At 36.8% G+C, this 26,128-nt stretch overlaps 1 protein-coding gene across 4 annotated transcripts in view; it reads left to right on the forward strand.

Moving 5' to 3' along the window:
* Positions 1 to 26,128, forward strand: part of PALS1 (protein associated with LIN7 1, MAGUK p55 family member) — a 142,864-nt gene that overhangs the window by 46,246 nt on the left and 70,490 nt on the right. For all 4 annotated transcript variants that reach the window (XR_011167262.1, XM_069082429.1, XM_069082428.1 and 1 more), the window contains exon 2: positions 12,590 to 13,106. Coding sequence is in view for 3 of the 4 variants with exons in the window: in XM_069082429.1 (XP_068938530.1) it covers positions 12,740 to 13,106 (367 nt within the window). In the remaining variant the exon portion in view is untranslated. The remainder of the gene's footprint in view (positions 1 to 12,589; positions 13,107 to 26,128) is intronic.

Consider the following 26,128-nt stretch of genomic DNA (forward strand, 5'->3'; position numbering starts at 1 on the left):
TGACCTATGGAACATAGGTCAACACGTTCTAAGTGTTGTATCTTGAAGAAGAATGGGAGTTCCACAATACGAAAGTATTGATAGTGATATCCCCATTGATTCTTTTGATTTAAGTGTTTTGATATATTGAAGCTCAAGTGTGTTAATCAAAAACCTTTTAAGTACCTACTATTTGCCAGACTCTGTACTAGGCACTGAGGTTACAAATATAAACAATGAAACCATTTCTGTCTTCATGGAGCTTATATGCCATAAGGGCATATGCAGTATGTTCAGACATGAGTACAGAATAAATACAAGGTAATACAAATGTATGCTAGCAGTTGACAAAGGTTAGGGACTACAATTAGGAAAATAGAAGGTTATTGTTGAGCTACGTATTGAAAGAAGAGAGAAGTTCTGTAAAGTGGAGGTGAGAAGAAAGGGAGGGAATGCTTTCCAGTCATGGAAGACAGCCAATGCAAATGGTTGGAGACTTTAGATAAAGTGTTGTGTTTGAGAAATAGACGAGAGTAATAAATAATAAGAATAGAAAGATAGGTTGGGGCCAGGCTGTGAAGAGCTTTAAAAACTAAACAAAGTTGTTGATTTTTTTTATCCTAGAAGCAATTAGGTAGCTACTGGATTTTGACACTCAGATCTGTGCTAAATGAAACTCACTTTGGCACTTTTGCAGGTGAACTGGATTTGAGAAGAGACTTAAAGTACAGAGAACGGCAGTCATCATAGTTAGGCAAGAGGAAGTGGAGTTAAGATGGCAGAATAGCAGGAAGGAATTACAGCAAACTCTCCCTCCCCGCAATTCCAAATACCTAGAAAGTGAACCAAACTAAATCCTGGTAGGGAAATATAAGGAAAAAATTCACAAAAGAGTAATTTTCCCAGTCCAGGTCAGGAAGACAGGAAGTCTATAGACACTTAGGACAAGGTTGTCTACATAGGGTCTAGATGTGTCACTTGAAGAATTTCAGCTTAGTGAAAATCTGTATACCAGATCAAGAAGGCATGCCAACTCTAGCATAGAAAGGGTTACAAGCAGCTTACAGCTGGCAGCTCTGTAGTTTATAACCTAGTTCCCAGATCACTTATCCTTTATAAAGGTTTTCTCAGGCTTTCAGAACATATACTCCAACATATTTTTGAGCAGGAATCCTGTTTTAGAGTATGTCCGACTAGAAGTCATCCATATTCTACCTGAAGACCTCTAGTTGTGAGAATTCATAACATCACTGAGGAGGAGAGGTGTGCCTAAGGGCAATGTTTCAGGGTGAGGAGTGGTCTCAGTCAAGATGTGTCCTGAGCAGAGAAATTTAGAAGCGAGCAGTTAGCTATATGGCTCAAACTGCTAGAGTGGAGTGAGTTCTCAGTGACTCTGAAGCCTGCAACAGAATATTCAAGACTTGAATTCCAGACCAAAGGGAAGCCTATGGTACAAATTATGTTCCATTCTCCTAACTGAATTCAGACATGCACACATATTGTGAGGGTCATTGTACTTCTTTGGAAGATGATGTTGATGTTGGATCCCAGTATTTGAAGAACTATTTGTTCATGTCCAAAAATTGAATGGAACGTCTCCAGGAAGTAATGAATTCTCATAACTAGAGGCCTTCAAATAGAATATGAATGATTTCTATTTCAACATACTTTAGAACAAGATTCCTGCTCAAAAATAGTTTAGATATATGTTCTGAAAGGCTGAGATAACCTTTGAAAGTAAAGGCAAAGTACTGTGTCGCTCAGGGATCTTAGTCTGTGATTTTATTTGGAATGGTGATCCCAGGTAGCCCTAATAGGAAGACTCAATATGACCTAATCTGAGTCCCTGTGGAAAAAGATAAGAAGTATTTTATTGAATCTCTGAGGTTATTCAGACTGTGCCTGACCGTTTATGGTCTTTGAGAATTTATCTTTTTTTTTTTTTGATCATCTATACCTGTTTTCTTCACTTCTCAGTAACTTGTTTTAATCTTGCAGATTTACAGTCTCTTTACTCATTTGAAACTGTCTTCTCTAAGGTTACCAATGACTTCAATTTTCTTTGCTAAATTATCATCCATATTTCTTCCTTTGTGGGTATCCCCCAGGGCCCAATCCTAACATCTTCTTCCACTCAGTGATTATGAGTAATCACATCTGCTCTTAAAATGTCAGTTATAGGATCTACATAGATAACTCTTAACCTTAGTTTCCTGAACTGAAGACCAATCACCTATTGATTTTTATTGATCATTGTTAAGTGAGGCCTGAATATCCCTGTGATATTTAAAAAGTCAATACGTCTTCAATGGAATTTATCTTTGCCCCCCCAAAGCCTCTTCCTAACTTCCCTATTTTTGTTGAAGATACCAGTATCCTTCCAGTACACCCAAAGTTTGCAACCTCAGTTATCCTTGCTTTTTTTTTTCTCCCTCACTTGCCACACCTAATCAGTTGGCAAGTCTTTTTAAATTTTATGACCACCACATCTCTCATTTGATCCTGTCATTTCTTGCTAGGCTACCAATGATTATAATAACTCTCTCCTGGCTCACATCTCTCACCTCTTGTGTCTGTGTCCCACAGAATTGCTAAAAGTGGTATTTCTAAAGTACAGAGGGATATTTCTAACCTCTGATTGTGTCCCTCATCTGCTTAAGAAGCTCCAGTGGCTTCTTACTGCGTCTAGGATAAAATACAGTCTCCCCTGAAAGTCTTTCATAGCAGAAGTATCAAACATGTTGTGAGCCAATCTAACCCAGATTAAAATTTAATTGTGAAATATTTGACAAAATGAAAATACAATAAAATATAGAAAATATTATATTTTAAAAGTAAATCTTTATGTAATCCACAGGGATTCTTATGTACAGATTAGTGATCCATTTCTATGTGTTTGACACCACTGCTTAGCAGACCTGACCCAATCATCATTTCTGGAGTAAGTCTTGTTGTGGACTCCGTGTTCTAAACAATTTCCCCTCCTCTCCAAGAGCCTTTGTATAAACTGCTATTCTCCATGTTGGGAAAGAATTCTCTTCAACACTCAGATAAGTGCCAATGTACTCCTAGTGCTATATTCCCCTAGAAAGTACAACTAACTTGTATGTTTTGTAGTAATCTGTGTACATATTTCTCTCCAAAAGAATGTAAGCTACATTGCTTGGCACTTGGTAGGAACTTAATGCTTGTTGGATGACTATATGAATGATTGCATAGAGGGGTGGGGTGCTTAGGGAATAGGGAAGAGGCTTGTAGACCAACAGTGTCTCTGCAAGAGAACACTGGACTGAACCCTAGGAGACTTTTAAGTTCTATTAGTGACTCAGATACTAATTATTCAACAGTTTTGATTTCTCAAGCCCCTTCCAAATCAAAAAGTTTGATTGTGATATTCAGGGTTTTTTGTGATCTATGTAAACCCACAAAGTTTGAAATTCTATTATCTGACTGGTAGAGGAGCAATACCTTTTATGTACCCTTTGAGGGAGTAGTAGCTTAACCCACTCACATTTTATAATGACAGGAAATCTCATTTCTAATATTATTTTAGGTGAAGGGGTGGGGTGCCAATAATTCTGTATGGTATGGTTTACTGGTAGAACAAAATTATTTACCTTTTACCAGATGGTTCTCCTCAAATTCAGCAGTTATAGAATACCCTTCCATACATCATCAGTAAAGATTATTAGGGCATGGATTAAAGGTGAGAAAATTTGTGTAACTTTTTGGTCTTAGGTCTTTTTTTTTTTTCCCTGAATCTGTCACAAGAAACACTAGGTGTAGGGGAAGAGAGATTCATAAATACAGACCAGTGTATTATTATATTTGGAAATCAGTGTATTGTAAATAAGAACCTCTAATGCACCTAGAAAAGATTTCTTCTTTTCCTTTTCTCCAAATCTTTTTAAAAAAACAACACAGTAGTCCTCATACTTAAACAGGTGGCAACAAAGACATCTAGTTTGAATTATGAATATATTTTTGAGATATATATATATTTCAACTATATATATTTCAAACTATATATTTGAAATATATATATTTCAGAGAAAGAGCCAATGCTAAGTCTCAGACCTCATTGAGAACATTTCTTTTTAGGGTGCTTATCAGAGTATCATTTTTCTCCCTTTGCTTACATACCTAGTCAGCAAAAGGTGGACTTTATCTGTCTCGATCTACCTACTTCCTTAAAATATTTCAAATTTTATTATTAAATTAACAGTGATCAACAAAAATGAACTTTTTAGTATATGAGGAACAAAAAAGATAGTATATTAAACCACAAATTCCTGTTACTCGCAATTTTTTCTGACTCCTTGGGTTTCTTTTCATTGACTAGCCAAAACTAGTAATGCCTTTTAGACTGAAAAATAGAGCCTGACCTCTGATTGTTCATGAGAGTAAAATTTCCCCTTAATCCTTTTATGTGTGAACTGTGTAGTTGGTAGCTTAATGGTAATAGCATATTGGTAATGGCAATCTATATTAAAAACTCTGGAAAGCTTAAAAATAAATGGGCCTTTCCTTAATATGTTAAACAGTATCTTAAACCAAGACCTAGCATTATGTGTGGCAGCTAGGTAGTGCAATGGATAGAACATTGGGCCTAAAGTCAGGAAGATTCATCTTCCTGAGTTCAGATATGGCCTCAGACACTTACTAGCTTTGTGACCCTAGGCAAGTCACTTTAATCCTGTTTGCTTCAGTTTCCTCATCTATAAAAGTCTGGAGAAAAATGACAAACCACTTCAGTATCTTTGCCAAGAAAGTATATGGAGTCATGAAGAGTTGGATGTGACTGAAATAACTGATCAACAACAAAAGCATTATCTGTGTTGACAAATTGTAGGGGTCATTACATTAGAAATAATGAAAGGATATCCATTGTCACTGTTCTAGTATGATACAGTTCTGTAAATGCTATCTATGGTAACAAAATAAGAAAAAGAAATTGAGATTGACAAGTATAGTCTAAGAAGAAAATTAAGTTTTTGCAGATAATGGTTTAGAGAATTCAAGAGTGAGGTGTCAAATAAAATGGCCTCTAAACCATACAGAAGGATGCCTGCAGGCATTGACTTTAAAAACCATGTTTATAGGTTTCTTTTAAAATTAACACATCAACTCTAAAATCAGATAGGAACTAAATTTTAATCTAATTTAGACTGTACCCAGGAGTACCTTACTGGCAGTGTTGAACATCTCTGCCCAAGAAGTTCAGCTAAGAAATAGAAAGAAAAATTATTTCAATAAAGTAGCAGGACCACGAAAATCTTAAGCTTTCATATTACTAATAAAACTCAAGGAAGAAATATATGCAAATATATTTAATATTCAGTATATGCAAATATATTTTAAAATTGTCATACAAAGAATTTCCTTTCAGTAGTTATGGAATGTATAAAATAGCACAGCAACAAAGACACAGAAATCATAATTATGATCAATACAAAGTACAGTAATGAAGGAAAACAGAGTGATATTAATTTTTCTCAGCTGGGGTGTGCTTATGTAAACATGCCAGTACTTCCCAAGCTAATTAGATTTAGGGTCATACTTAAATAATAGTTCTTCTGGAAAAACAAAAATAAAAAGTTTCGAAGAAAATAATAAAAAAAATTGTTGGGAGGGCTGGCACTATAGTACAACATAGTAGTCTTGAGAACTCTTTGGTATCCATTAAAAAATAGAAAAGTAGATCATTGGAGCAGATTAGTTATGGTACACAAGACCAAGAAGTATTCAGACATAGTGTTTAATAAATCCAAAAAGTCCAATTGCTTGGTTAAGGACTCACTAGAAGACTGGTATAAAATTGACTCCAGATGGCTACATATTCTAAGTATAAAAGGTCATTCAAATTAGAGTAGCAGAGAAAGAGAATTTAGCTGGGTTGCTTCTTGGCTTTAACTCTGGCACAGAGAAATGTCAACCCCATTCTCTTTCCCGATCTCTAGTCCCACATCAACAGTTCTCCATGGTGTATTTCTGACTTAATGTTCCATTAATATATCAAACCCAGAATGTCCAAAGCAACTTCTTATTCTCCTCATCTTTCTACCCTCGTCCAAACCATCCTTTTTTTGATGTTCCTATTTCTCTCCCTGTTTCCTAGTATTTTTCTAGCATCAGTATTTTCCTAGACTCCTGGGTTTGCTGCCTCAGCATTATCCTGAATTCTTTACCTCTCCTTTACTGAGTGCTAAAATGCTCATGAATTTTTCATTGATATCAAATGATTACCATAAACAGTGCTAATCAACTTAAGAATATAGAATTAAAGTTGTAAGGAACTTTAAAGGCCTTCTTTTTTTCAACCCCTCCTTTTACAAATGAAGAAAGTGCCATCCAGAAAGGTTGCCTAAGATAAATAATAAATCTTCTGACTCCAAATGCAGGGCCCTATTGTAGAAGTTTTCTTGATTTCATTATACCATCATAGTAGAAAGTTGCCTCCTTCCAACTGAACTATGCAGATTTAAGTACTTTTTTTCTACTTACTGTTTTACAGTCATTTGAGTTTTTCCCTTTAAAAAATTTAAAGGATTTAGCTAAGTATTGCAGGAAAACTAGAGATGATAAACAATGTAGTAGAAAGGACTCTTCTGATTTGCATGAAGTAAGTACTTTTCACCCCTCCTTTTCTGTATTAGCTGACAAAGCTGTTGCTCTGGCAACAAATTGTCTGGCTCCATAGAATACCAGAAGAATCTTAATAAATGGAAATTCTTAGCTACTGCCTAATGCTGGGGCATAGAAGGATTTTAAACATTTGAATGTTCTGGGCAGCCAGCTCAATCATTTATATAGATGAGGTGTGTAGTAGTTTTGTGTTTCTTTGATTTTTATGTGGGTGAATACTCTGGGCATGTAGTATAAGTGAAATTTCATACTTGTAGCATTCCTGCATTGATTTTTCTAGCTTTTCCTCAGCCAGTAGTTCTATGACTCTAGTTCCTAGATTGCTCTAGGACTTCCTGTCCTGTTTCTAAGGAACTTGGATGACAGACATCCAGATGGATCATACTCCTGAATTACAGCTTTCCTTTCTTTTCTGCACTGTCAGCTGCCTGCTTTAATTTCCATTCCTAATCTCTTCTTTGGCTCTAGTTTGATATTCTTCTGTTCTTCTTTATTCTCTTTAATTTATTGTTTTCTAGTACATAGGTATCTTTTTTTGCTTTCCTCCTCCTAGATTCCTACATTCTTTTTTTTTTTTTTTTAAAGCAATTGGGGTTAAGTAACTTGCTCAAGGTTACACAGCCAGTTATTTCTGGTTGTGGTGCTAAGTATCTGAGCCCAGATTTGATCCCCAGGTCATCCTGACACTGGAGCTGGTGCTCTTACTCACTGAGCCACCTGGCCGCCCCCCTACATCCTTTTTCTTCTCCAATTTTTATTAATCCCTCTTGTTGTTTTACTTTGTCACATACTGATTTCTTTAGCTGACTTTTCCTTTCTTGCTCAGTGCACTCTCACATTTTTGAGTCACAGGAACCTGGGAACCACTCACCTCTGGAGTTAACCATATAGTAGTGATGAGATGAATTTCTGAATTTACATTTACTGCAAATTCATGGTGTCTCCATTTAGAGTCCATGATTAGCTGACCATGTCTGTAGGATTTTTCAGAGCTTTCTCTGATCCTGAATTCTTCTAAGCTGTATATAGTGTTAACCTCCTTTCCTCTTCCTCAAGCCAGTATTGAAGTAGTCTTGGCCCTGTCTGTCTGTCTGTCTGTCTGTCTCTTTACTTTTTTTTTTCTTGGAGGGCAGAAGGCAGGGAAATTGGGGTTAAGTGACTTGTCCAAGGTCACAGGACTAGCAAGTGTTAAGTGTCTGAGGTCGGATTTGAACTCAGGTCTATTCACTGTGCCCCATTTTTGGCCCATTTTTGGCCCTATCTTTCATTGACTCCAATTTCTTACTCCAAACATTTTAAAATTTGTGTATGTTGTCTGTGGAACTTACAGCTGATTTTATATCTAATGTCATAATTGTTTAATACATTGACATTTTAATAGTTCGGTAGCATCATAGGTTTGGAGCTAGAATTGATTTAGTGAATTTCTGATTTTAAGGTCAGAGGCTTTTAATCTTATCCCTCAAAAATCATCTAGTCCAACTTCTTCCCAAGAATCTCCATTACAACATCATTTGCAGATGATTGGACTAATCCACCTAAAATCAGAACATTCCACTTGACAGGAACCTCACTAGGTTCTCTCACAACAGCCTGTTTCTATTATCAGACAGTTCTAATTGTTAAGAGTCTCTTCCTTATAGTGAACTTAAATTTGTTTCCATGTAACAACACAATTTTTTCCCCATAGAAACAGTGTTGTAAATGTCAGGTCAGCATCCAAGGTCAGTCCACAAAAGCCTGTTTTTTAACCCTTGTTATGAGAAGGTTCAATTTGATGTCTGGAATATTCTTATCCATCTTGTCCAGCAGCATTGGGTGGGGTATATTGGAGTCAAGGGGCTCTTCTCTTGAGGATGCGGTAACTCTTTAATCTGAATAGATAGTGTCAATTTAAATTTATTTGTATAAAATAAGGTAATTTTCACTCCTCAGGTAGAATGAATTGGAGAACAAAGGAGAATTGGATAGTCTGGATTAAAATTCTCCAGCTGTATTTTGAATATATGGGTTGATTTTAAATCAAATATTTCTTATATGCCATACTTCCTCTGGTAATTAAAAAATATTAAGTATAATAAAATAAACTTCTAAAACTTGAATATAACATTTCATAGGTAAACACCTAAGAGGTGTTTGAGGAAGTATTTCTGGATCTTTCAAGTATGCATCTTTTATTATAAACATTTACTTACTGCATTCTAGATAAATTTAAGAGCTTTAGTTTAATTTTCAGTAATTAACCTGCTTTCATTATTGTATAAAATAGATTCTATGACTGAAAATTCAGGCTAATAAGAGATTGTGACTAAATTTGCTTTAGATGTCCTGCAACATTTTAGAGTTTGCCTTATTTACTTTCCAAATTAAGTTTAAATTTTATTTTTGAGACCTTTGGGAATGTGTTAAAAACACTAAAATATCCTTGGGGTATTGCAGAATCAAATTTAGGAGTTGACATTTTTAATTTTCTAGGAGTTTGTATGTCATGCATTCCCTAGTTTTCTTCCCCAGACTCTCCCCCAGACAAGTATAACTCAAAATTGAATTACTAAAACTCCTACACAAATTTGTGCTGACTTGGAGTTCTAGTTATTTAGTGCTGTTTTTTGCTTAGTATTATGTAAAGCTCCAGGAGTCTCCTCCACAAATCTGGTGTCAGCTTATTTTAAAGAAAATTAAACAAAATATATTAAATCATACTATCACCAGTATTGGGATCTGTATGAATAGTTTTATTGTAGTTCCTATTACTCAAGGGTGCAACTCAGTTTTCTTAGAGATTGAATGAACTAGTACAGTGGTGGGGAACCTGCAGCCTCAAGGCTACATGTGGCCTTCTAGGTCCTCATTTGTGGCCCTTTGACCCAATTCAGATTTGTTCTGTTTGCCTTCTATCAAAAGGTTGCACTTGAGGACCTAGAGGTCCATGTGTGGCCTGGAGGCTGCATGTTCCCAGGATATCCCTGAACTAGAGTATATCATTATTTAACATTAGCAGTACCTCCAAGTTGTTTTTTTTTTCCCTAGTAGTTGGGATGAATTATGTTAAGCCTATTTTTTTTTTGCTCCTCCCTATTTTTTGCTTCCTATTGAGAATAATTTTGTTTTAACTTTTAGTTTTGTCTCATCAGTACTACTTTATCCAAATGTCAGTCACCTGCCAAGGTGATGCTTAAAATTTAAAAGCTTGTTGTTTAGTAAGCCTATCAATGAAAAATGCATCTTTTGTGTAATATCATGTATAGTATCTTATGTCTCTTCAGTTCTCAGAGAAGACAGTATTTCTCTTTGCTCTTTTTAAAGACTTAGAATATGTAGTCTGTATTAAGAACATGTTAATTTCTTAATCAGCATTAATATTTGACTCAAAATTAATTTGGTAGAGATTTTTCCTTATTTTTGGAGAAGAAAACATTTCTCAGCTGCCAGAGGTATTAGATGGGTGCCCTCTCTGAGGTCTCCACACGCTCTGGCAAGCTGGACACACACCCCAGAACCTCCACCCTAGACTGCAATCCAGATCCAAGCAGGTTAAAGCAAGAGCGATTACCCCTCAGTCTGGTGCTTGGTCCCCCTACACTCTGCAGGCCAGGAGCTGAAGCCAGCATGTTGGCTGTGCTGGCGGCTCAGTGGCTTTTTGCACTCCCAATTACTGGTCCCAAAGTCCAGACTGCACTGACCTCTCACTTTGTCCTTTGTGTCTATGTGATGATAAATCTGGAAAAGGCCACAGCTGCTGCTGATCTGGAGTCCCTCTGGCTGGAGGCTGGTCAGGCCCTCCCTGGGGCTAAAGCCTGGGGCTGGGCTTGGCTCCCAGAGCGCTTTGCTAGATTCCTGCGGGCCTGCCAGCCAGTCCTCAGTGGGAGGTTAGCTTCTCTGTGTCATCTTGTGGGTTCTGCAGCTCCGAAGTTTGTTTAGAGTCCCCTTTTTACATGGATTAGGGAGGGTGGAAGCCGGAGCCACGGGAAGGTCGTGCTTCTACTCCTGACTACAATATTTTAAAAATATAAAAAATCGTTGTGGTATTTGGGGGACATGGAAGAGGGTTTGCCTAATTTTACCTTTTAGCTATAGTTCCCTGACCCTTGGCAAATTATTGTTTTGATAAAGGTTAAAAAGTAAATTTATTTGTATTTTGAGGGTGTAATTGTCCAAACACAGGCCAGTTTATGTGTTGATCTGATTCTGGTTCAATTGAGTGCCATGATTTCCCTTTTTCTCTACTGAAAAGCTCAAATGATAACTTTAGATCTGGTGGAGGTGAGGGAGAGGTGCCTTTTTATATGGTAATGGAGATGCCAGGGACAGAATTTCTAGGGCCTTGCCTCTCATGAAATATAGAAACCTCTACTTTCTACTCACCAGGTTCATATTTGACTTGAATTTCCAGCTGTGCCAACAGCCTGGCTTCATTCCATTTACAAAGTTTATTTTCATCAGAGGGGCTTCTCCTGTGCACAAGTAGACCTGGCCCAGCTAAGGAAAAAATGATGAGTTTGAGGAATTCAAAGAAAGATGAGGAACCTTATTAAATGAATTGAAGCAAAGTAAATAAGCAGAGCCATCAAAATATATATACACAACAGGTGTGACTAGGTGGCCCAGTGAATAAAAGCGAGGTTCTGGCCTCAGATACTTAATACCCACACAAAATAACTAGCTGTGTAACCTTGGGCAAGTTACTTAACACCAGCTTAAAAAAAAATTAAATACACACACACAACAACAACAACTGTTGCAGTGTAAATGAGAAAAAAATAAAATAAAAGCAATGACTCTGTAATGCTAATGACATGCCAGACTCTAGAGAAGAGATGAGAAAATGTACTTCCTCTTCTTGAAATAGGATTAAGGAGGAGTCTCTCTATGTGTGTGAAATATTAGCATATTGTTATAGGCCCACATGTTGATTAGTTTTGCTGAATTGGATTTTTTGTTTGCTTTTAGAAATCCTTGTTACAAGAGAAGTTTTGATGGTTGTGGAATGGTGGGGGGCATATATTCTGAAATGAATTGTGATGTTTAAAAAAAAGGCATTCATAAAATTTAAAGTAGGAAGGAGGGATTAATAATATAGGTGAATTTAAGAATCCTCACAATATTCAGTTTCTGTAGCATGAATCGTATAGATCCCATGAGTGCTATCTGTTCAGACATAGTAGTAATGAGAATACATAGTAACGTATTTTTTAATTTTGAAGACAAATAGTGTCTGTCAGCAACAAAAAAATTTGCGTTATTTACTCTTTACTTGTTGGTAGGTCAGAGTTAGGTAATTTAATCTTGAGCATTTTAGTTTTGGGGAAGATTATTTTGCGAATACCCTGAAGTACTTGGAATGGATATCAAGTGAGGGTCTTTGGGAAAAGGACTCCAAGAGATCCAGACCTAGGAGCACCCAAAGGTCTTTCTAGTCAAATAAAATTATCCTAATTAATGTGAGCCATCCTTTTTGACTTTTCTCTGTTTGAGCTATACCATATGGTCTCCTGACAAAAATAAGACAAATGTTGTTTTATCTTTTGTAAAGGGCAGCTATTAATGAAAGCCTATTCATGGCTATTTAGTTCTTGACCTCCTAAGAAAAATTAGCACATAAAAAATTCAGAATATTTTTGTAGAGAATTATCTTGAAAATATGGTACACAAGGTTGGTCTGTTTGCTACTACCATATCCTTGTGGGTAAATTCTTTATGGTTCATTTCCTGAGCCAACAGGTATGGACTTTATCTTTAAATCCCATTCTACTTGCATTTTGTTTAATTTGATATTCTTCAACATTGGAGTACCTTATTTTAAACTAGTAAAAGCTGCCTTAATTAAAATAAGTTTAATGCATCATAATGTGTAAATCTGAAGGAAAAGATTTTGACCAATTGTTGTGAAGACTGGTAGTTTCAGCAGTATATAAAATTTGCCATTGTATTACAATTCTAATTCATACTTTTCATCTTTTCTTAGATTTCCTTCATGGAGAGAGTCTCATAGTATGATCATGAAGTTTCTGTTTCAAGAAGTTTCTTCTGAAATAAAAATGAATTTTATATGGCAGAATCAAGATAATTGGTTTGGTATATAAAATAAAGTGGTGCATATTTTTAATCTGTAACCATGACAACTTCCTATATGAATGGGCATATTACAGATGAATCAGACATTGAAATAAAAAATGTTGATTTGACATCTCCAGAAGAACCTCAGAGACATCGAGAGATGGCAGTTGATTGTCCTGGAGATTTGGGAACAAGAATGATGCCAGTACGTCGAAGTACACAACTAGAACGAATTCGCCAACAACAAGAGGATATGAGGCGTAGGAGAGAAGAAGAAGGAAAAAAACAAGAACTGGACCTTAATTCTTCCATGAGACTTAAGAAACTAGCACAAATTCCTCCCAAAATTGGAATAGATAATCCTATATTTGATACTGAGGAAGGAGTTGTCTTGGAGAGTCCTCATTATTCTGTGAAGATACTAGGTAAGTAGAAAATATAAAGTAATATAAAATATATGCTTTAATATACTTGTATAATTTTTGTCATAAAATATCAAAGGACCGGAGAGATATAAAAATGAGTGAAGTGGTAAGAGAAAATCCAGAATCTTATTATAGAATTGTAGAAAGTCCAGTTTTAAGGAAACTCTGAAGCCATGTATCTAGTCAACCCTATACCTAACCAAGAATCCTTTCTACAATACTCTAAGTAGTGATCCTCAAGTCTTTTCTTTCAAGTGCTGTAGTGAGTGGGAAATGTCTTTTTTTTTTTTTTTAAAGCAATCAGGGTTAAGTAACTTGCTCAAGGTTATTTCTGGGTGTGGTACTAAGTATCTGAGCCCGGATTTGATGCCCAGGTCATCCCGACACTGGGGCCAGTGCTCTTACTCGCTGTGCTACCTGGCCGCCCCATCTTTTTTTTTTTTTTTAACAGAGCAAGATTATATTCATGATTATTGTCTTGTGTTATTTGAAATCCGGTTTTACTGATCCCACTTCTGGCCTACTTTTTCCCCAAAATTTCCCTTGAGATTCCTGAACTTTTGTTCCTCTAAATCAGCGTATTAGTTGTATAAAGAAATCCTTTGATAGTTGTTCATTTACAGATTAAATCTATAAATTTAGGTAGTATTGCCATTTTTTATATTGACAGTACCCTGCCACAAGCAGTTATCTCTTCATTTTTTTAGTTATCTTCTCTTATTTAGTTTTATAGTTGTATTTCTATAATTCTTGTGTATTTCTTAGTAAATGGACTACATGATATTTTATACATTCTATAATTATTTAGAATGAAATTTTTTTCTGTGTCCTCTCGCTGGTTTTTCTTAAAAAAAAAACTGGTTTTGGTGGGTTTACTTTATATTGAATTACTTTGCCAGTTTTAATTATTCCAGTTAATTTTGCCGACTCTCTAGAATTCTCCAAGTAAACAATCACGGCATCTGTTGAAAGTGATAACTATTTGTGCTATTTGGTTACGTTTCCCCCCTCAGTTTCTTTTTCTTGTTTTATGATTTCACAATGGAAAACCTGATGGAAGTTAAGAGAGTGTGAGAAGTGGAAGTGGAGGCATGAATCTAGACTAGAAAACTTTTTAAAAGGAGTTTGGCTGAGAATGTGATGATGGATGTAGTGATAGTTATGAGGGATGATAGGATCTAGGGGTCTTTTCTTAAGAAAGAGGAAAACTAGATATGTTAATAGGTAACTAGGAAACAGTTAAGTAGGGAAAGGTTGAAGGTGAAAGAAGGGGGAAGGAATCTGCTGGAGAAAGAGGCTAGGGATGGAACCAAGGGTAAAAATAGAAGGGTGATGACTTTGATGAGGAAAAGACTTGAGAAATGGAGAAATGGTTGGGGATAAAGTCAAGCTGCTATGAGAAGAGGGAAGAGGGAATTGTCAAATAAGAAGACAAGCAAATAATATTTGGGTGTTGGGATTGTAAAGTGTGAAGTCAGATCCTCTTGGTGGGGATGATTGGTGGAGAAAATTCTGAAGGAAGGTTTAAGGAGAAAAGAGATTGATTAAGTCCCATAGAGAGTAGAATTGAGAAATTAATTAGGGAGAAGGATTGCCTTGTAGTGAGAGCCTAGTTAAGACTGCCTCTGTTTCAGGAAATTCTCCATCTCTGTTAAGCAGCATATGAGCCTCAAGGAAGGAAGCAAATGGTATGTGGGTAATCCAGGATTTGGCAGGGTGTGTGAGCAGTGATAAAACAAAAGTGCCTAGGGAATCTAGAGTAGAAGGTTTAAAAGGTTCATTAGAGATAAGAGATTAGAATGTAAGGGGAGAGTATAGTCAAAGATGTGGTAATAGCCTTATTAAATACCTTGGAGATGAGAGATTCTAGGTGGCAGTGAGGAGGGAAAAAAATAGTTTTGGGAGGATTGAGGCATATGGAGAAGTAGAATGATAGATATTGGATAAAGGAATTTCAGCATTGATTATTCAAATGAACCCCTCCATGTGAGTGATTACATGATCAAGAGTAGATAATTATCTATCTTTGTGCATAGCTAAGGTAGAGGTTGTCTATGTTTCTGGGCATTATTTTGTCCCTTAGAAGGATTTTGTTAGGCCCTCTTCTATCTCTGTTTCTGCAAATTGTTTTAATACTAAAATTAATTGTTCTTTGAATTTTACAAAAAACCTTATATAGAATTTACTTGTAAAACCATATGATCTGAGATTTTTTTTCCCAGTGGGGAGAGTATTTTGGTTTATAAATTTTATTTTTCTGAAATTGGGTTAAAGTCTTATTCCATCAATCTTTATATTTTGTATTTTTGTAAATTTTCATTTAAGTTATAGTGATAACAATAATAGGTATCATTTACATAATGTTATAAAGTTTAGAAAGAACTTTACAAATATAATTTAATTTTGTCCTCAAAACAACCCTGGAACTTAGATACTATTATTTTCATTTTAGAGATAAGGAAACTGAGCTACATAGAGGACAAGTATCTTTCTTCCCCTAGGTTCATACAGCTAATAAAATGACTGTTATAAGTTTTGTTGGCATATAATTGGGCAATATAATTTTTAATAAATTTCCTTTACCAATCCTTTCATCTTCTGGCTTTTGTTGAAACCTGGCTCCTTTACTACCCTTTCCAGTGCTGGTTTCACTATAACCCATTTCCTTACTCTTCCCCCTTAACCTCCATCACTCTGTAACTTCTCTTCTTTTTGCAGTTTAGTAACATATCTACTACTCAGTCAGAATTCTACAGTTGTATTCAGACCTCCAGTTTCACTTCCCTTCTTTCCCCAATGAGTTTAGTACCTGGCTCATAATTTCCTCCTTGCCCTCATCCTCAGATACTTAGACTAATTGTTATTTCTTGAAATTTAATATCTAGTTTTTGTCCGGTCATTTTTAGGAAGATTAAAATTTCATTTGATCTTTTTTTTGGAATAATTTGTTTTCGATTGTAGATCACTTATGTTTGCTTTTATTTTTTTTCTAATATTTTTTATTTCCTAGAATTGAGTTCTGTTTGCTCTAGTGTTTTCCAGGAAGGTATACTATTTGGGTAAAGTTTTCCATCTGCTCTAAACTATTCTTTCACTTTTTTTCTTCCTGACTTTTATTTTATTTCTGACTTCATTATTTTAATCTAATTTCTTCAAGACACTTTTAGTTTTGGTGGACAAATCATCTTTCCTCTGGAGCTCTGCTTATAGGTGTGGCACTAATTTCATTTACTTGTTTTGCCTCTTAGGCTTCTTTTAACCCATGGTATTTTTTCACTGTGTTCAGTTCACTCCAAAAATGTTTTCTGTGTTCAGCTGTCCCGATAGACCTTTGTTGGGAGTATTAGAGATCACACTGTCCTTCTCCTCTGGGAACCTGCATGACTTTTCCCTTGCTGAGTTGTCCCTATTTCTTAATATGACTTTGTCTCTCCTTGCACATTGTCTTTTGATTTCTGGCTTCTGTCCTGATAGTACACAGGTGGAATCTTCCTTGAGGTCCCAGAGTACTATAGTTTTTGCTAACTTGGTACTCCCATCCCATTCATTGTCTTTTCTGGCCACATGCCTTATTTTGTTCATTGTGGCTCACTGGTACAGCTTCTCTAACAACTTATCAATTTTTTTAAATTAGTTTTTATTACTATCTAGTGATTGTTACACCATTGTAGTTGATTATCCCAAGTATCCTTTTCCCCTCTCAGAGTGCCAACCCATGTAACATACCGTGTTTCCCCGATAATAAGACACTGTCTTATTATTTTTTTGGACAGAAAAACACCAGAGGGCTTATTTTAATGAACATTGACAGCAATTTTAATAAACAGGTAAATGTGAACAAAAAAATGTACCTTTATTCAATAAGCAAATCACTGGGGAAGAACAGGATGGCGCTCACTGCTGCAGCTCTGATTGGATGCAGCTCGGAGCGCAGCGTGCGTTTCACAGGGGGGGACAGTGCATACAGAGGGTACCATAATGTAGCGTGTAGCGCAGGAGATCACCCTCACTACAGTAGCAATCTCAATAGGGCTTATTTTCAGGGGAGGGCTTATTTTAGAGGAATCTTACACAGTAAGGGGAGGGCTTATTTTCGGGATAGGTCTTATTATCGGGGAAACATGGTAGTATTTCTAGAGAAGAAAAAAACTACCATAACTGATCAGTACATTGAAAAAGGCCTAAAATGCATATGAGGACTTCCTAGCTCCATGAAGGAGTGGGTTGGGTTGGTGGTATCTTCTCCTGTCTCTTCATTGAGTCCAAATTGATCTTTATGATTTTGTTACAGTTATTTACTTTTGATTTTTTTTTTTTTTGTGTTTAGTGGTTTGTTTCATTTACATTGTTTTCTTGACTATATCAGTTTATGTAGATCTTTCCATGCTTCTCTGTATTCAGCACTTCCATAATTTCCTAAAGCATTATTCCTAAATCCTTTTCTCTTTTCATTGTACTACAGTATATGTTTAGCCATTCTCCCATTGATAGGCATGTATTTTGTTTACAATTCTTAGCCATCACAAAAAGTGTTGCTATAAATATTTCAGAGTATTTGGGGACTTCTTATCAGTGGCTTCCTTGGGGCATAAATTTAACATTCTTTTCTAGAATAGTTGTACCACTTCACAGCTCCACCAGCATACCCAGCAATGTATTAACATGTCTATCATTTTACAACTTCTCCAACATTGACCTACCATTTTTTGAGTATTTTTCACCAGTTTGCAGGCTATCAGGATTTAGGACAGCAACAGTGACAGTAGAGAAAACAGTAAGACATTTCTTTCTAAACACACAGAAGGGGATAGGAATAAATGTAGAAGTTTGATGTAGAAGTCTAGACTCATATGAAGAGACAGGAGAAGGTACCACCAACCCAAACCACTCCTTCATGGAGCTGGGAAGTCCTCATGTGTTACATACTGTGCATTTTAAGATTTTTCCAATGTACTGATCAGTTGTGCTAATTTTTTTTCCTCTCTAGAAATACTATGTTATATGGGTTGGCTCTCTGAGAGGGGAAAGGGATACTTGAGATGAATCCCCTTAGGGTTGTTATAATTTACATTTCTCTTAATAGTGATTTGAATTGTTCTTTCATTCCATCAGTTTTATTTTTGTATGTACTTGTTTTTAAATGTTTCTTGTAAAGCAAGACATTTCAGGGTTTTGTTTAATCTATCACAGTTTTTCATTTTATTAGATTAATTCATTTACATTTAAAGTTGAGAGGTTTATATTTTCCTCCATCTGTCCTCTAATATTAGTGTTTCCTCTCCCTCCCCCACCCCCAAGTAATGATTTTCCCTCCTCTTCCATAAATACAGTACTATGTTCCTTTAGTTGCTTTACCTATTTTAAGGTGGCTCTATTTCTACAAGTTCACTTTCTCTTACCTTTGATCCCCCACTCTAATTTAACTCATTCCCTTTGGGTTTTTACTTATTAGTTCCTTTTTCTTTTCTGTTATATAATTTTCTGTTACCCAGTTATGTAATTCTTTTTTCTCTCTCTTCCCTCTCAGACAAATAGATTCCCCCTTCCTTTTCTCCCCTTCAATTTGTCCTGTTCATTAGTTTTTAAAAATTTCATCTTTTGTACCCTTTTCCAAAAGTGATTTTCTTCACTTAGTCCGTTAGCCCTTTTTTCTCTGTCTACTGTAGACCTTCATTCTCTCATTCATGATCCCTGTAATTGTCTGGTTTCTCTTTTCTGTGCAATCATACAATTAAAATGTCCAAGATATCCATTCTAGGTTCTCCCCTCTATGTGGTTTCTGCTACTGCCCATTGCATTTCCCTTTTCCTTGTGCCTCACTACCAGAGCAATGCCAATTATTGCAGGTGTCAGGGATGACCTTGCCCCATGGTGGGATCTCTTCCTACCTGATTATATAGTCCATGACTGACTTATACCTTCTTCTGATTATCATTTTTTCAGCCATTTGTCTCAGAATCTCTCTGGGTCCATTCTATCTCACCCAACTCCTTCAGGTGTCATTTGATCCCAGGATTTTCAGTTCCCTTCCCCTCAGTTTTTTACAAGTACTGAATCTTCCAGGCCATACTCAGTGCAAGGTCCCCACCTCCTTATCATCTCTCTTCACCCATAGGAGCGGTAGCACCCCCTCCTACCATCAAAGCAAAGCTTCCCTTCCCCCTCCTTGTTACCTATTTCATTGTAAGCTTTTCTCTTTCTGAGAGTACAGAAGTCATCTTCTCTTCATTGCTAGACCTTCATTTGACCTTGCCACATTACTTTCCTTTTGGTCCCCCTTATATCCCCTCCCACCTGTTTCATGTGCCCTCTCATGTTGTAATGTCCAATACTTTAAAAATTTCACCCTCAGGCAAGGTATCACTTGATTCTGTTCATAATGCCCCATGCTTACCTCTTCACTGTTACCTCCATCAGATTTCTACATTTATTCCTATCCCTTTGTGTGCATTTAAAAAGAAATTTCTTACTGTTCTCTTCTGTCAGTTTGTTCCTGTTGCTTTCCTAAAGTGGCATTTATTCACTCCTCTTGCATTCCTGTTTTCACAGTGTTCAAGAAGCAAATGATTTCTTCATTTCTGGTTTTCTTTATTAAAATGTTTCAGCCTCTATTACTGAACATCCATCTTTTTTCATGCATAGTTAGGCTCATATTTTCAGGTTAGGTCACCCTGGGCTGCATCCTGAACTCATTTGCTTTTCAGAACAACACTATTTCTGGGGGCATAGCCAAGATGGCAGAGTGAAGGCAGGGACACTTGCCTGAGCTCTTCCTCAAATCCTTCCAAATACCTTTAAAAAATGACTCTAAACAAATTCTAGAGCAGCAGAACCCACAAAAAGACAGAATGAAAGAAATTTCCAGCCCAAGACAACCTAGACAGTTGACAGGTAAGTTCTGAGGCACCAGAGTGAGAGAGGAGCACAGTCCAGTGCAAGTCCACCAGCACTGGATGGGCCACAACAAACCCGGAGCAGGCCTCAGGGGACTGAATCACTGGCTTCAGGGGCAGTTTTCAGACTTCTCAGCCCATAGACGCCAAGGACAACTTAGAAGATCGTCAGAAAATGTCTGCTGTTCCTGGGTGAGAGAGGAGCACAGTTCAGCCCTAGCAAACCATGAACAGTAGGCCTTGGGAGTAACTGAATCAGCACAGTGGCAGTTTATGGATCTCTCAATCCACAGACAGTAAGGGGATCAAACAACTGATAAGAAGGAGATTAAAGGGGTCTCTTTGCTAGCACTGAGGAAGGACTCTGTTGCTTTACCCATACTTGGATCTGGGTGGCAGTCCTGTGGTGAGGAGGAGCATTGGCCTAGCAGATTTGTAGCAGCAATGGAGAAGGTTCCCTCCTCACAGTTCCAGGGCAGAAAAGAGTGTTTGTGGTGACTCACAGACCAAAGCCCAGGAGAGAAGAGGAGTAAACACCTCTCCTTTGATCATACCACTTTGGAAGAACTGATAACTTACAGGTTCTTAGAAGTATCTCTGAAAACAGCTGCACAGAATCCCTGAAGCTTGGGATAGTACACCCTCCACACTGGAAACAGAGCCCTAACTTAACAAAAAGTTAAATAGTGAAGTAATTGGCTAGCAAAATGATCAAATAATGGAAAAAAACCTCAGACTATAGAAACATATTTTGGTGACAAGGAAGATCAAAACACACTCAGAAGAAGACAACAGAGTCAAAGCTCCTATAGCAAAAGCCTCCAAGAAAAATATGAATTGGTCTCAAGTCATGGAAGAGCTCAAAAAGGATTTTGGAAATCAAGTATGAGAAGTAGAGGAAAAATTGGGAAGAGAAATGGGAGTGATGCAAAAAACAATTATGAAAAATGAGTCAGTTTGATAAAGGAGACCCAAAAAATGCTGAAAAAATAACACCTTAAAAAATAGACTAGCTGAAATGGCAAAGAAGTTCAGAAAACCAATGATGAGAAGAAAAAGAAGAATTGTCCAAATGGAAAAGGAGATTCAAAAGCTCACTAAAGAAAATCATCCCTAAAAAATTAGAATGGAAAATTGAAGTTTGTACAAATAAAGTCAATGTAACCAAGATTAGGAAGGAAGTGGAAAATTGGGAAAGAAATTTTACAACCAGTGTCTCTGATGATGGCCTCATTTCTTTTTTTATTTTTTTTTTGTACTTTCATTTTTTATTTATTTTTATTTTTTTCCAAATGTTTTATTAACTTTGATTTACATCATTCATTTTGGCAAGATTTTGAGTTACAAATTTTCTCCCTGTTTTTCCCCTACCCACCGCCCCAAAATAGCAGTCCCACAGGATATCCCCTCCTCCAATCTGCTCTCTCCCATATTTTCTCCCATACCCCTTTCGACTTTTCCAGTAGACCTCTATTCCCCAGTGCCTGTATAACTTATTTCCCAATTACTTGTAAAATAGTATTAACGAAGAACTCATTTCTAAAATATACAGAGAACTGAGTCAAATCTATAAGAATACAAGTCATTCTTCAATTGAAAGATGGTCAAAGGGTACAAACAGTTTTCAGAGGAAGAAATTAAAGATATCTATAAGTATCTGAAAAAATGCTCTAAATCACTATTGATTAGAGAAATGGAAATCAAAACAACTCTAAGGTACCACATCTCACTGGTTAAGATTGACTAAGATGACAAAACAGGAAAATAATAAATGCTGAAGAGGATGTGGAAAAATTGGAACACTAATGTATTGTTGGTGGGGTTGTGAACTGATCCAGCCATTCCGGTGAGCAGTGCCCTATGGGCTATAAAAAAGTGCATGCGATTTGACCCAGCAATACTACTTCTAGGGCTATATCCCAAAGAAATCATAAAAATAGGAAAAGGTCTCTTATGTACAAAAACATATAAATAGCATTTCTTGTTGTGGTGGCAAAGAATTGGAAATCAAGAGAATGCCCATCAATGGGAGAATGACTAAACAAATTGTGGTAAATGAATGTAATGGAATATTATTGTGCTATAAGAAGTGAGGAGCAGACAGACTTCATGATAACCTGAAGAGACTTGTATAAACGGATGCTGAGTGAGGAGAGTAGAACCAGGAGAACTTTGTACACAGTTACAGACACATTGTATGTGTGATGACTAACTGATAGACTGGGCTCCTCTCAGCAATGGAAGGCTAAAAGACAACTACAAAAGACTCATGATGGAAAGGGATATCCACATCTGGAGAAATAACTACAGAGTCTGAATGCTGGATGAAGCAAACTACTTGCTCTCTGTCTTTTGTGTTTTGTTTTACTTTGTCCCTTCTTTCTCATAGTTCACTCCATTAGTTATAATCCTTGTTTACAACTCTTCAGTGTGAAGGTATTTGTAGAATCTATATTTGATTGCATGCCACAATGGGGAGGAGGGAGGAGGAGAAGTAGGGGGACAAAATTTGGAACTCAAGGGAACTGAATGTTGTAAACAAAAAGTAAATAAATTTAAATTAAAAAAATAGAATGGAGCAAATGAAAGCTAATGACTATGAGAAATTAAGAAATTATTAAAATAGAAGAAAATGTGAAATACCTCATTGGAAAAAAAATTGACCTGGAAAATAGATCTAGGAAAGAGAATTTAAAAATTATTGAACTCCCTGAAAGACATGATCAAAAAAGGAGCCTAGACATCTTCTTTCAAGATATTATCAAGGAAAACTACTTGATATTCTAGAACCCGAGGGTAAAATAGAAATTAAAAGAATCCACCAATCACCTCCTGAAAGAGATTCCAAAAGGAAAACTCCTAGGAATATTATAGCCAAATTCCCAGAGTTCCAGGTCAAGAAAAAATTTTGCAAACAGTGAAAAAGAAACAACTCAAGTATCATCGTGGAGTCATAATCAGGATAACACAAGATTTAGCAGCTTCTACATTAAGGGGTCAGAGGGCTAGGAATATGATATTCTGAAGGGTAAAGGAGCTAGGTTTAAAACCAAGAATCACCTACCCAGCAAAACTGAGTATAATCCTTGAGGGTAAAAAATAGAGATTAATTGAGATAGAGGAATTGCATGAATCCTTAAGAAAAGATTGAGAGCTAAATAGAAAATTTGACTTTCAAATACAAGATTCAAAAGCATGAAAAAGTGAACAGGAAAGAGGGACTTAATAAGCTGTTTACATTCCTACATGGGAAGATGATATTTATAGCTCATAAAGCCTTTCTCATTATTAGAGTAGTTAGAAGGAGTATATATAGACAGAGGCCACAGGTGTGAGTTGAATATGGAATTATTCTATTCAGTGAATTTTTAAAATTTCTTTTCCACCTGGGCAATTTGATTTTTTTTTTAAGGCATACTTCTCCTAATTGGCTTTTTGGGCCTCTTTTGCCATTTGAGTTAGTCTGTTTTTTAAGGTGTTATTTTATTCAGTATTTTTTTGGGTCTCCTTTAGCAGGCTGTTGACTTGCTTTCATTGCATCATTTTCTTGCCTCATTCTCATTTCTTTTCCCAATTTTTCCTCCACTTTTCTTACTTGATTTTCAAAACCCTTCTTGAGCTCCTTCATGACCTGTAACTAGTTCATATTTTTCTTGGAAGCGTTTGGTTCAGGAGTTTTGGCTTCTTTGACTTCTTCTGGTTCCATGTTTTGATTCTTTTTGTCCCCAAAAAAGGATTCTGTGGTCTGATTGCGCTTCCTCTGTTTGCTTATCTTGTCTATCAATTACTTGACTTTTGAGCTCTTTGCCATGGTAGAACCTCTGCTTCCAGATTGCAGAGAGCTATGTCCCAAATTGCTGGGGGTTTTACAGATTTTGTTAGAGCTATGAGGAGGGCACCCTTTCTACAGACTCCCTGAGCTCTGGCACACTGGCCACACACCCCAGGAACAACCCCCAAGACCACAATCCAGATCCAAGTACCTCAAAGCAAGAGTGATTACCCTCTGAATGGTCTCTGATCTGCAGGCCAAGATCTCTGGAGGCAGCCAGCTGTCATGCCTCCTGCTACTCCTCGCCCTGGGGGCAGGGGCCGGATTGTGCTTTTCTGTCCCCCAATTCCAACAGAGTTCCCCACTAACCTTTCCTTTCTCTTTGGCTTTTATGGGTTGAGAAGTCTGGAAACCACCATAACCACTGGTGATTTACTCTCAAGTCTGCTCCCGAGGTTCTGTGCTGGGGATCAGAGCCGCCCTGGGTCTGGTCACATGGGACAGCTTTTGGCTCCCAGCTCAGTGCGATAGATCCTTTCTGTTGTGCTGCCAGGCTGTCTTTAGTGGGAGAGTTGTTTCTCTATGTTACTTTGTGAGTCCTGTAGCTCTAAAATTTGTTTAGAGTCATATTTTGCAGGTGTTGGAGGTGTTTGGAGCAGGAGCCCTGCGGAGTTCCTGTTTTTACTTAGCCATCATGTCTCTGCCCCCATGTGAGTTGAATATGAAGGGATAATATCTAAAAAAATAAAATTAAGGGGTGAGAGGGGAATGTGTTAAGAGAAAGGGAGAGGTAGAGTGGGGCAAATTATCTCACATAAAAGAGACAAGAAAGTGGAAGAGGGGGGAGTTGAGAGGGAATGAATGAACCATACTTTCATCAGAATTGCCTCAGAGGGAATAACATGTATACTCAATTGGGTATCGAAGTCTATGTTACCATACAAGAAAGTAGGTGGGAAAGGGATAAGTGAAGGGGGACTGATAGAGGGGAGAGCAGATTGGGGGAGGGAGTAGTCAGAATGTGAAAGCACTTTTGAGGAGGGAGAGGGTTAAAAGAGAGAGAAAAGAGAATAAATGAGGGGGACAGAATAGGATGAAGGGAAATATAGTTAGTCTTTTACAATATGACTATTATGGAAGTGTTTTGCATGAATATGTATAACGCATGTATAACATCAAATTCCTTGCCTTCTCAATGAGGGAGGTGGGGAGGGAGGAAAAGAGAGAATTTGGAACTCAAAGTTTTAAAAATGAATGTTAAAATTGTTTTTACATGCAATGGGGGAAAAATAAAATACCAGAGAAAAATTTAGAAAATTTTTTTTAAAAAGAACAAAAAATACTGTTTCATTCCCTCTTATATTTTCTAACAGGTATAGAATAGTCTTGTATTATTATTTGAATGTCCTTTTCTTTTTCCTGATCACTTGTTCAAGCAATCCTTGAACTCTATCACTGGGTCTCCTGTCTCGGATAAGTGAGAGTTCACCTTATCTTACTCTTATCAGGCCAACACACCACCTCTAAGCTATCACTGTACCATCCAAGGATAGTATAACCCCTACCAACTTCCTGTATTACACTTCCCTTTTTTGTGTTATTTTTACCCATTAGGACATACCTTCTTTGAGGACAGGGTTGTCTTGCATGCTTTTATTTGTGTCCCCAGCTTGTATCTAGCACAGAGAATGTTCTTAATGATTTCCTTTATCTTTATAATTTACACTCTTTATGTCTGAGTTTTTTAAATATTTTTAAATAATCTGCAGTTAACACTGAAAGAAAAAAATGTGAACATCTAAATATATAATAAACAGGAAAAAATAAAATTGTATATGAACTTGTACATTTTTATAAATGTATCACTTGATTTTTTTATAGGTATAAAATAAATTCAGCACGTTACTTTTTTTTTTTTTAAAGCATTTGGGATTAAGTACCTTTTTCAAGGTTACAGGGCCAGGTGTTTCTAGGTGGGTGTTAAGTGTCTGAGCCCGGATTCGATCCCAGGTCATCCTGACTCTGGGGCCAGTGCTCTTACTCACTGTGCCACCTGGCCACCCCTCCCCCCCTTTTTTTTTAAAGCAATTGGGTTTAAGTAATTTGCCCAAGGTTACATGGCCAGTTTTTGTGTGTGTGTGTGTGTGTGGGTGGGTGGGTAAGTACCTGAAGTCAGAACTGATCTGGGTCCTCCTGACTCTGTGGCCAGCCCTCTTACTCACTGCGCCACCTAGCCGCCCCAGCATGTTACTTTCAAAGGTGTTTTCCTTGTCTTTTTCATTCTGAACTGTTTTCTTCTGTTTCATTTTTATTTTTTAATCCCCACCTTCCACCCTGTTAAACAAATGCAATGAAAC

This window comes from Petaurus breviceps, unplaced genomic scaffold (assembly GCF_028583685.1).
Source record: "Petaurus breviceps papuanus isolate PSGF00001 unplaced genomic scaffold, PetGlider_PUasm1.0 166, whole genome shotgun sequence".
In the NCBI taxonomy this organism is placed as follows: Eukaryota; Metazoa; Chordata; class Mammalia; order Diprotodontia; family Petauridae; genus Petaurus; species Petaurus breviceps.